Here is an 11,776-nt window from a genome sequence, read left to right as displayed (position 1 = left end):
CGTTGCCAAAGGCTTCCACCAACGTAAAGGACACGACTTCACTGAGACGTTCAGCCCTGTCATCAAGGCCACTATGACACGTTTTGTTCTGAATGTCGCAGTCAACAAATCATGGCCTATCCAATAGCTCGACATCAACAATGCTTTCCTACAAGGCACCCTACATGATGAAGTTTATGTAGCCCAACCTCAAGGCTTTGTTGATCAGGACCGCCCACACTACGTCTGCAAATTAAAGAAAGCGTTGTACGGCCTCCGTCAAGCCCTGCGAGCGTGGTATCAGGAGCTCCGCAACCATTTGCTTGGCCTTGGCTTCACTAATAGCACTGCTGATACCTCTCTGTTCACGTTGCGAGCTGGTACTGACTGTGCCTACGTTCTTGTTTACGTTGATGATATGCTCATCACCGGGAGCTCTGCTAAAATTATCCAGACATGTGTCTCCAGTCTCGCATCACGTTTCTCCATCAAGGATCTTGGAGAACTTCCGTACTTCCTTGGCATCGAGGCTACTCAGACTAAGTCTGGCTTACATCTCATGCAGTAACGGTACATAACTGAACTGCTTGAGAAAACAAAAATGCTGCATGCGAAGCCGGCCTCCACGCCTATGTCCCCGACACCCAAACTCTCACTCAATGCAGGCGCACGTCTCCCTAATCCTACTGAGTATCGTCAAGTTGTTGGTAGCCTGCAGTACCTATCTTTGACACGACCGGATGTTGCCTTTGCAGTCAATCGCTTATCCCAGTTCATGCATCAACCAACTGAGCTTCACTGGCAAGCAGTCAAGCGAGTGCTACGGTATCTAGCAGGCACGGCAACACATGGTATTCTTATTCGCCGAGGCTCGCCACTGACCCTTCACGCCTACTCTGACGCTGACTGGACAGGAGACTCAGATGACTTCGTCTCTACCAATGCCTACATCGTCTACATTGGCAACAATCCTATCTCCTGGTCTTCCAAGAAACAAAAAGTGTTGCGAGGTCATCAACAGAAGCAGAATATCGAGCTGTTGCTAACACTGCTTCTGAACTCCGTTGGGTCTGCTCTCTCTTAATTGATCTTGGAATTCCATTACCTACTGTTCCAGTGGTGTATTGCGACAATGTGGGAGCGACCTACCTCTCCGCCAATCCTATCTTCCACTCGCGTATGAAACATCTCGCCCTTGACTACCACTTCATCCGTGCCAATGTCCAGTCTGGTATCTTGCGAGTCAGCCATATCTCCACAAAGGATCAACTCGCTAACGCTCTGACCAAGCCTCTCTCACACCTGAAATTCACGGAGTTAGCGTCCAAGATTGGAGTCACACACCTGCCTCCATCTTGAGGGGACATGTAAGAGATAAAGATTATAGGGACTTCTTATGTAAATATCTTAGACCTAAACATAAGTTGTACTCAGTATATATTGTACATTCATGTACTCAATAGAATCAAGTTTCCACATTCACAAAAGATACCGAAACATTTTGCTTATATTGAAAGTGCATCTTTCATGTGCAGGAGCAAGAATGGTGCAATGAGAAACAAGAATGCCCACTTTGTCAAACACCTAAAACTCATTCAAGTTTAGTTTGTTTGTACAATTCTAATTTTTATACTTACATGGATCAACAAGGACACTGAGAGAGATTTGAGGGTTGATTATGTTATGAAGCAAAACAGTGTTCACGACCCCGTGTTTGTGTGGAGGCTCTGCTCCTGGTATATTCAAAGACACAGTCATCATGTGAGAAGAAATTAATGTTTTTATTGGCTTAGAAAAAATAAAACATGATTGAATTACTATAATACTTTTTTTTTAGAAACTTTCTAATTGTTGGAGTTGTGCTACTGTTTTGGATATCTAAATTTATTTGGTGCCTGCGAATAATTTTTTTAAAGCATTAGATCACTTTTTGCTTCATCCAAAATCGTGTTACTGATTATGATGATCATTTATGAGCTCTAGGACCAAGACGGCAAAAGGGGGCATGATTTTTGGATAAAGCTTTCTTTTCAAACAGGGAACTTCAACTAAGTTTAAACTAACCAAGAGAAGTGTCACATTCAAAAATAAGTACTAGATGAATTAGAGTATCTCTAAAAAAAAATTTTATTTTAGAGTTTGCAAAACTCTATATTTGAAGTTTCAAGGTATTCTTCTCCAAAAGCAAAACATCAAATTTAACTTCAAAATTATTTGTAATTTACACAAAGGTCCTTATATTTGTCATAATTAATATAAATCCATAATTATTTTATAAATCACTAGTACATATATAAAAATATTACAATAATATTTATTAATAAAATCTAACACTAAAATATAAAATTATAAATAGTAATACATAATTAGTTATTAAAGTACAAGCAAAATATCACATTATTCCATAAAATTATTTTTGTAATGATCCACTTCTGATTAAAAAAAATTTGTTTGAACAATATTTTAGAGGTTCCAAAGCAAATTTACTAGACTATGAGTGTTGTTGTAATATTTAATTTTATGCAATAATTATGTCTTCATGTATCTTTTCAAAAAACTTTTTTTATTAAGTTTCTTTTGTGATATTCTTGTTGTCTAGTTTTAGTTTTACAATATTATAAATCTCTTTTAAAATTTTTTATTTAATGTTATATGTAAAATTTGAATTTATAAAAATAAATTTGAAATATTTATGATATACAAAAATTTTAAGGATTAAAACGATTAATGAGAAATTAGTTAAGAATCATAAATGTGATGTGTAATTAATTGTAATGACCAAAATGCAAATAAAAATATGAAACTTCAAATTTGGAGATTTGAGTAGTGAAACTTCAAATTTGAAGTTTCATTTCTTAAAACTTTAAATTTGAAGTTTTAAAATTTCTTTTTGAAGAAAAAAAACTATATATTTGAAGTCATAGAATTTCTTTTGGAGAAACTGTTAAGTAAACAAAAATCAAATGTTCTTTGACATTTAAGACATCTACAGTAGCTAACCATAACTGAAATTTGTACTGGAAGGACTCGTATTCTTGTCCTTTAAAAATGTTTTTTCTTTTGTTGATATTACTATGTCACACACTTAGATATGTTTAGCCACATGCATTCCATAAATACACACACACACACACACAAAAGACATATCACACGTTTATCGAATTTAATCAATCCCTGATTTCACGATCTTAGTGAACCCGGAGCTGATTTTCGAGAGTTTCCATTATCCCCTCTAACCTTTTGCGAGACCTTGCCGCCTTGTGAGCTAGGAGACGGTGACCAGTGGCCGGAGGAAATCGCCATGTCCTTATGATGCATGAGACTCTCAAGAACCTCCACAACGACAGGCATCTTAGGCCGGTCTTTAGGGTTAGGGCTCACACATTGCAAGGCGAGAAGAGCCGTATCCTTAGCTGCCTTGACAGAGTATTGACCAGCGAGCCTCTGGTCCATAACGCATCGGAGACGACGGCTGCTGGTTAGGTAAGGCTTTGCCCAGTCGATGATGTTCTGCTGGTTTTTCGGCCGTGACTTTTCGGTGGCTCTTCTTCCCGTTAGGAGCTCGAGTAACACGACTCCGTAACTGTATACATCACTCTTTGTCGTCAAATGCCCTGAAAATATTGGGCACGTGCATTAGAGAATTAACCAAATCAAATGTATTATTTGTTATAATTCCATAAAACTAAAGACCTACTAGTTCAAAATTTTGAAACGTTCACATCTAATCTGTTTTACTTATCTAGTTGTTTATCAAACATATGCATATATCTATATAATTTTATTCAATATGAATGTCTAAAATTTTAAATTTGATCAAACAAAATTTGTTGAAAAAGTAGTTAAGAAACTTGTTTTGTATATAAACCTGTTGACACATATTCAGGAGCAGCATAACCATAGGTGCCCATGACTCGAGTTGTGACATGAGATTTGGATCCTTCTGGTCCCATTGTTGCCAAACCGAAATCTGATAGTTTCGCGGTAAAATCCTGGAATATTTTTTAACAACTCGGATCAAAATAAAGTAATTTTTTTTGTTACAGAAATAAACATGTTGATTATAATATGTTGTCTTCTTTTTGTTTGACAACATGTTGTGGAAAAGAATTATTTAAATAAAAGGCTGAAACTGTACCGAATCGAGTAGTATATTAGAAGTCTTGAAATCACGGTAAATTATTGGACCCTCTAAATCATGCAAAAACGCCAAACCCTTAGCAGCTGCGACAGCAATTTTCAGCCGCGTAGCCCAAGGAAGCGATATTGATATCCCTGTTTATATAATTAGGATTAGAAAACAAAACGAAATACAGACTATATATATAATAGCCACATATATGATATGAGACTATGTAAATGATTTTTACGCTTGAAGAGGTGATTTTCCAAGCTACCACGTGACATGAACTCGTAGATAAGGACTCGTTCTTCCTCCTCGCAGCAGTAACCGATAAGCTTGACTAGATTTGGGTGCTTTAGTTGTCCAAGGAGTATGACTTCAGACTGCATATGAAAATAAAAAGTATACTATAAATCAAATGTCATTATATTCTTATGCAAAGGTAAAGAGTGTATCAAAGTGCTCTCACCAACTATTATATTCTGCTTACCAAAAAGATTCTTATACGTTCTACGTGACACCAAAAATATATAACGACAAGCTCATATGCGTACTTAACCCATAAAATAAAATAAAAAATATATATATTTTCAATGTTGTTTCATACCCTAAAGTACTAAAAGATAAGTATATGAGTCCAAGGATATCTTTGACTTTGAAAAACAAAAAAAAAAAAAAACAAGAGGAATGGTTCGTTTTTTTCTTTCCAGAATTGTATACTAACGTAGCCTATTGTTCCAACCAAATATGTCTAATTCATGTGTCATATGGAAAATAATTAAACACTAATAAGAGAACAGCGACAAAGTGAAAAGAAGTCAGTAATTAATCAGGCATGCTATTACTAGTAAACGTTCTTACAAGCCATTCACGATGTCCTTGAAGCCCTTCAATGTCCAGTAGCTTGACAGCAACAGGCTGAGCCTTGAGACTTTGTCGGAGATTCTCATCGATGTAACCTTTATAAACTTTACCGAACCCACCTTCTCCGAGAAGATAGTTCCGAAAGAAACACTGCGTGATCATTTTAAGTTCACACATCTGAAAATCCACTAAATCGGCTCCGAGAGCCTCTGCAAGATCTTCATTTATCCTAGCCGAAGAAGAACGGCTTAGATCGGCGAAGGAGAGTCGTCGGAAAGAAGGAAGTGGTCCGAGATGGTTCTTGGAGAACTCCGATTTGGAAGGTCGACAACGGCTTAAATTCCCCAAGACGGTTTGGTCATCGACGGAGCAACAGTTTGAGGCAAAGGGTTTCCATAGCGGTGAGGATTTGGTAGATGTTGTTGTTGAGGAGTCTCTCATTGAGGAAGATAGTTTACATAAATGTTTTGTGCTTTAGATTTTCAAGTAGTCAAAACAATGATAGGTGGTTTGGGTCTTATTTATACATGTGAGATAGGGACTTCACGTATAAGACATGACTATATGAGACAGAGACTGTGTCTATAACATACAAGTGTAAAATAGAGGTATCTGGTTCTCTCAGGCTATGCCGAAATTTGTATTTATGGCTTGGTTATCAGCTGATCGCTTGTCAACATTGGGTAGAATTGCCAAATGGAATCAGGGTATTGATACTACTTGTGTGCTCTGTAAAGGGGGTTTTGAGTCGAGGAATCACCTCTTTTTTGAGTGTTCATACACTGGTGAAGTTTGGGAGTTTCTAGTAAAGGGTATTCTGTGCAACTCTTTCACTAACTCTTGGTCTGAGATTATGGAGATTCTAACAGACTTGAACAGAGAAAAGAAAAGTCTGTTCTGCATTCGATATGCTTTCCAAGCGGTACGGTATGCGGTCTGGAGGGAGAGGAACAAGTTAAGACATGGTGACAAGTTGTTGCCACTTTCTGTTCTGAAAAGGATGATCGACAAGGGGATTCGTAACAGAATTACTTTGTTAAGTAGACATGGGGTCAAGGGAATGGAGGGCTTGATGCAGTATTGGTTTAGTACTAGAATGTAATTTTCCTAGTACTAAGTAGCTATGGGTTAGTAGTATAGCTTTTCTTGAAGTAAACAGTATGCATTCCATGTAAGAAGGCTTTTTTGAATAAATTTAACATTCATTCAAAAAAAAAAAACATATAAGTGTAAAAAGACTTTAGTACAAACTATTTGTCAAAATCATTAAATAAGATATTTAAGAGCCGGTTCTTAACTTTTTAGTTAAAAGTTAAGAGACAGATTATTATATTCTGCTAAGAACTCAAGTCTAAGAACCCCTCAATAATTATGCTCTAATAATCTTTCGAATTACATTGCCTACGTACATATATTTAATTTCCGTAGAAAGAAGGAAAATGTAAATATACTAACTATCGTGTATACTCTCACACAACTATATGTAATTTGGATTAGATTGACAATAATATATTATTAGTAGAAAATGTGAAATAGCGGGTTTTTAGTTCTCAATTAAGGACAAGATAATATAAATCAAAGTAAAGAGCATGGTTGTTCTTTCTCTAACTGCCCTAACCACTCTACTTAAACTTTGGGGTTTTGCGTCATGATGTCTTCTCTTTTGACTTATTATTGAGATATGAACGTGTGTGTGTCAAATTTGACTAGGAAACTATATAGTGTGTGAATTTAAAATACGAATATACGACACGTACACATCATAATATTAGATATTATGAATAAAAAAAATTAGATATCATGGATTTAAAAACCCATAAAAACCACAGACTTGTTTGGACGTTATAGTTGTAATGAAGATGCAGTGGATTTGTTATAGTAGTAAGAAAGTTCGATTATGGGATTTAAAAAAATAAAAAATAAAAAAATAAAACCGTTAATCAATACATTTTTAACTCTGAAAATTCCAGTTACAAAATAAATATCCTCCTATATATTAATTGAGAATTCACTAAAGTGATTTCTGCTGACGGGTGAAAAATATTTTTTTCTCTCTCCTAAAAAGAGCAAAAAAGGGCGATTAGGTTTCCGGTGCGTTCACCGCCGTTAGTTGACCTCTCGCCGGCTATCGAGAAGTGATTTCGTGTCGGTTTCTTCACACAATGATGATTCCAGTCTCTGTTTCTCCGTCAAGTGCCCCGATTGATCCAGGAGGGGTTGAAGAGGGGAAAATTTCAGACCGCGAAAATCAGATATGGAACGGCGAGTTGGAGGTAAAGCTTCAAGGTTCGTCGGTCCCTGAGTCGATTCCGGCGTCTAGAGTTCCTTCTTACGCAGCGAGGTTAAAGTATTCGTTGAGAAACCTCCATAAAGTCTCAGATCCAACCTTCCTGGACGACAGTACCCCGGTAGTTCAGGCGCCGGAATCTGTGCTTCTGGAGACGTCAAAGCTATGGAAAGACCATATTGTTGCGCATTTCCATGGTCGGAGGCCGTCGGTAACTAAGATTCTCGCTGACCTAAACCCGGTTTGGGAGAATTTTGAGAAGATTACAGTCCGTACGGTGTCAGATACCTGTGTCTTGATATTCATTTCGTCGGTCCAAAACAGAGAATGGGTATTGCAGGTAGGGTACTGGCAAGTAGACAGATGCGCTTTCTCGGTGTACCCATGGAGCGCTGATGGGAATCTGGCTGCGCAAGAACTTCTTTTTGCTCCAACGTGGGCAGTGCTCAAGAATGTTCCTCCGCAGTTATACTCTCTGAAAGGTATCAGTGTTGTTGCTAGTGGTATAGGTGAACCGCTCCACACTGAGAACTCTCGTCTTGACCCGTATCATTTTGGTAACACTAAGGTTAAGGTTGAAATTGATCTGGCACACACCCCTCTGGAGGTGGTTGAAGTGAGGGATACTCAAGAAAATTCAGTTAGAATTAACATAGAGTACCCGAGTCTTCCCCCTAAGTGCATTAACTGTGGGAAGTTTGGACATTTGATGAACAGATGTCATAAACCATTGATGAAAAGGAAACACGTTCAGAGGAAGGAAAAGGTGATCAGTGTGGTGAAGGCTGTAGAAGAGGTGTCGCTATTGGAGGAGCCCCAAGGAGATCAGGTCGCTGCAGTTGTACGCGAGGAGATGAAGAAGAACAGAGTTCGATCAAGATCTCGTCGAAGGGCTAGGTCTAGAGCAAGATCGAGAGCTTTGAGCTTACCTCCGGAGGTCTTAAGTGTGGCTGAGTCAGAAGAGTTACCAGTGGTAAAGAAAGTTGAACGGAAGAAGGGTGGAAGGAGCTCAGTAGAGAAGGATAGTAGTAAAGAAGCGATGATGAGTTCCAAGGATGAGTTGTTCGTTTTGGGTGAGTCTCAGTTGGAGGAAGGAGAAATTGGTGCTGAAGGCAGAAGAGAGTTGATAGGCAATAGTCCTATTGGGCGAAGGGAATTGAGAAATCAATATGATGAGACAGGTTTCTGGATTACCAAGCATTCCAAGCACTATAGGCGAGCCCTTCGTCAGATGGAGTCGTGGAAAGCTTTGGGCAGTATTGGGAATCCTCCTAAATCCGCAAAAAACCTTATTCGAGGAAGCTCCTCGGGTGAGAGTTCAGGCTGTTGATCTGGTTTCTTCCCAAAATTTGTATATATGAAGATATTCAGTTGGAATATTAGAGGTCTCAATAGTAGTGGTCGTCAGAGAGTAGTTCGTAGTTGGGTTCAGAGCTTGGGGCCTGCAGTGGGTACTTTGCTGGAAACTTATGTACATGAGTCTAATTTTCGTAGTGTCTTAGGGGCAGTGGCTCCGGGTTTGAGGTTTGATAATAATTACTCAGTAGCATCGGGAGAAGGGATTTGGCTGATGTGGAGTCAAAATTTGTCAGTGGTGGTCTACTTAAAGACGGAGCAGTTGATTTTATGTGGAGTGTTGGATCCTGCAACAAGAATGAACAGCACAGTTGCCTTTGTTTATGCTCGGAATACAGAGGAGGAGAGAAGAGTTCTTTGGAGGGACCTAGTCATGATTGCTAGAAACTCTTTAGTGGCAGCATCACCCTTTGTGATTCTTGGTGACTTCAATCAGATTCTAACGGCGGCATAGCACTTTTCTTTGCAACCGTATGATCTGCCAATTAGAGGTATGGAGGAGCTATATGATTGTTTGGAGGAAAGTTGCTTATCAGACATGGAATTCAGAGGAACTTTCTTCTCCTGGTCTAATCAAAGAGTAGAGGATCTGATTCTCAAGAAACTGGATAGAGTGGTCTGCAATGCAAGATGGAGAGATATTTAACCTGAAGTGGTGAGTGTATTTGAAGCTCCAGGTGACTCCTATCATTCGCCAGCAGTAGTGAATTTCGCTTCGGTTCCTCAAGTAAGAAAATGCAGCTTTAAATATTTCTCCTTCATATCTTCACATCCAAGCTTCATAGCAGAAATGTTGAAGGCGTGGGAGGAGGAAATTCCTGTAGGGTCAAAGTTGTTTTCTCTGGGCAGGAGGTTGAAGAAAGTGAAGGCTGTGTGTAGGAGGTTGAGTAGAGAGGGGTTTGGAAATATTCAACAAAGAGCTAGTGAAGCATTAAGTACTCTGAAGGAGGTGCAACAACAACTACTGAGCTCCCCTTCAGATTCTCTGTTTAGGCAAGAATTTGTAGCGCGTAAGAAGTGGAAGTTCTTTGAATCAGCTCAAAAGAATTTTTTTCAGTAGGAAAGCGAGAATCAGGTGGCTGGATTGTGGTGATGCAAACACAAGGTTCTTCTACAAGGCAGTGCTAGCTCACCAGGTTCGCAACTGTATTAGCTACCTACTGGATGGAGGAGGTAACAGAATCTTTGGTCTGGATCAAATAAAGGAGATGATTGTGGCGTATTTTAAGAACCTATTGGGGTCAGAGGATACCCCCGATTCAAGCGACTTCAGTACAGCATCTAAGTACCTTGATATCGTATAGATGCCCTCAGAATATTTCGGAGCAACTGGTTGAGATTCCATCGGATGAGGATATCAAAGCCACATTACTAGCTTTACCAAAGAATAAAGCTCTGGGGCCTGACAGCTTCTCAGCGGAGTTCTTTTGGGAGGCTTGGGAGGTTGTTGGAAAGGAGCAGTGAAGGAGTTCTTTACAAGGGGAAGAATGTTGAGACAGTTTAATACAACGGCAATCTCTCTTATTCCTAAGGTCATAGGAGCGGATCAGCTTACTTTATTCAGGCCGATATCGCTATGTTCGACCATATACAAGGTTATGGTCAGGCTCTTGAAGAAGAAGCTAAGAGTGTGCGTATCTGATATTGTCCAGAGGAATCAAGTGGGTTTCGTCCAGGATAGACTCTTATGCGAAAATGTCCTTCTAGCTTCAGAACTAGTAAAGGATTTTAATGATCAAGGTCCGACAACTAGAGGTTGTCTTAAGATAGATATTTCCAAGGCTTATGACAATCTCAGTTGGGATTTCCTATTCAAGGTCCTCCATGCAATTGAGATGCCAGAAGTGTTTATAGACTGGATTAAGGAATGTGTAACTACCCTTTCTACAGTGTAGCAATCAATGGCAAACTCCATGGCTTCTTTATGGGAAAGAAAGGATTGAGACAAGGAGACCCGATCTCCTCGCTTTTATTTGTCATTGCGATGGATGTATTATCCAAAATGCTGGATGAAGGAGCGATCAATGGTCGGTTTGGTATACATCCAGAGTGTGATGCCCCTTTGATCACTCACCTTAGCTTTGCAGATGACGTGTTGATATTCTTTCGGGCTTGAGGATCAACATGCAGATATCTGAGTTGCTTTTGGGTGGAGGCAGTGTTAGTAGATGCAGGGAGTTAGCGGTTGCTATGGGGATAGCTCAAGGAGCTCTGCCTTTACGTTATTTGGGAGTGCCATTATCTCCTAAGAAAATGACGAGAACAAACTTCCAGCCACTCATTGATAAGATTGCAGCAAGGTTTAACTCTTGGACATTCATGCATTTATCCTTTTCTGGACAGTTTCAATTAATTCAAGTTGTGATCTATTCAACCATCTCTTTTTGGGCTTCCATGTTCATCATTCCAAGTGATTGTGTGGAGATTTTGGAGCGTATGTGTGGAGCTTTCTTGTGGAATGGTGCTCCGAACTCTGCGAGAGGAGCAAAGATTGCGTGGGACTCAGTATGTACTCCTAAGGAAGCTGGAGGCTTGGGCCTGAGGCGTCTAGCAGAATGGGAAAAAGGTTCTCGGCCTGCAGCTGATATGGTTGTTATTTACAGCAGGTGGCTCGTTGTGGGTATCGTGGGTACGTAGGAATCTGATTGGCAGAGAGAACTTTTGGGTGTTGGATCCCACTAGAAGTAGAAGGAGAAGCTGGATCTGGAAAGCTATCTGTAAGCTGAGACCGCTATCTAGATCAATGGTGCACTGTGAGGTGGGATCAGGGATTACAGCTAGTTTTTGGCATGATAACTGGACCTCCCTTGGTCTGCTGATTGAGCTAGAGAGAGGACCGCAGATAACGGGCCTGGGCATTAATGCAGCAGTTGCGGAGGCGTTAACTAACAATGGCTGGTGGTTGGATCGTAGTAGGAGCAGGAGTTCTACGATTTTGCTTCTTAAGTCTTGTTTACCGAATGCGTAGGAGATTATAGACTCGGAGGTAGATGATACTTATGTGTGGTACCCGGGAGCAGATCGTGGTTCAGGTAGTTTCTCTACAAGTGAGACGTGGAGAGCCTTGCATCCTTATCCAATAGAAGTGTTTTGACATAAGGCTCTGTGGTTTACTGATAGAATTCCGAAGCATTGCCTTTGTGGCGTAGGTGGCGGCTCGGAATAGA

At 39.8% G+C, this 11,776-nt stretch overlaps 1 protein-coding gene across 1 annotated transcript; it reads right to left on the bottom strand.

The window, feature by feature from the left end:
- Window positions 1-2,561: 2,561 nt before the first annotated feature.
- On the bottom strand, window positions 2,562-8,589 carry LOC103849654 (probable serine/threonine-protein kinase PBL15). Its single transcript, XM_009126387.3, has 5 exons — window positions 4,964-8,589; window positions 4,350-4,485; window positions 4,118-4,254; window positions 3,848-3,971; window positions 2,562-3,593 (listed from the first exon to the last, which is right to left on the bottom strand). Exons 1-5 carry the CDS (start codon window positions 5,405-5,407, stop codon window positions 3,160-3,162), a joined length of 1,275 nt encoding a protein of 424 aa, XP_009124635.2. The 5' UTR covers window positions 5,408-8,589; the 3' UTR covers window positions 2,562-3,159.
- Between the last annotated feature and the right edge of the window lie 3,187 nt (window positions 8,590-11,776).

The sequence above is a fragment of the Brassica rapa genome, chromosome A03 (assembly GCF_000309985.2).
Source record: "Brassica rapa cultivar Chiifu-401-42 chromosome A03, CAAS_Brap_v3.01, whole genome shotgun sequence".
NCBI classification, from domain to species: Eukaryota; Viridiplantae; Streptophyta; class Magnoliopsida; order Brassicales; family Brassicaceae; genus Brassica; species Brassica rapa.
This window is presented reverse-complemented; position numbering and strand designations above follow the sequence as displayed.

Coding starts and splice junctions, on each gene's coding strand:
- LOC103849654 (XM_009126387.3), bottom strand. CDS start 5,407: ATGAGAGACTCCTCAACAACAACATCTACCAAATCCTCACCGCTATGG. Junction 4,255..4,349: donor GGAAAATCACCTCTTCAAGC/GTAAAAATCATT, acceptor TTATATAAACAG/GGATATCAATATCGCTTCCT. Junction 3,972..4,117: donor CTAATATACTACTCGATTCG/GTACAGTTTCAG, acceptor AAAATATTCCAG/GATTTTACCGCGAAACTATC.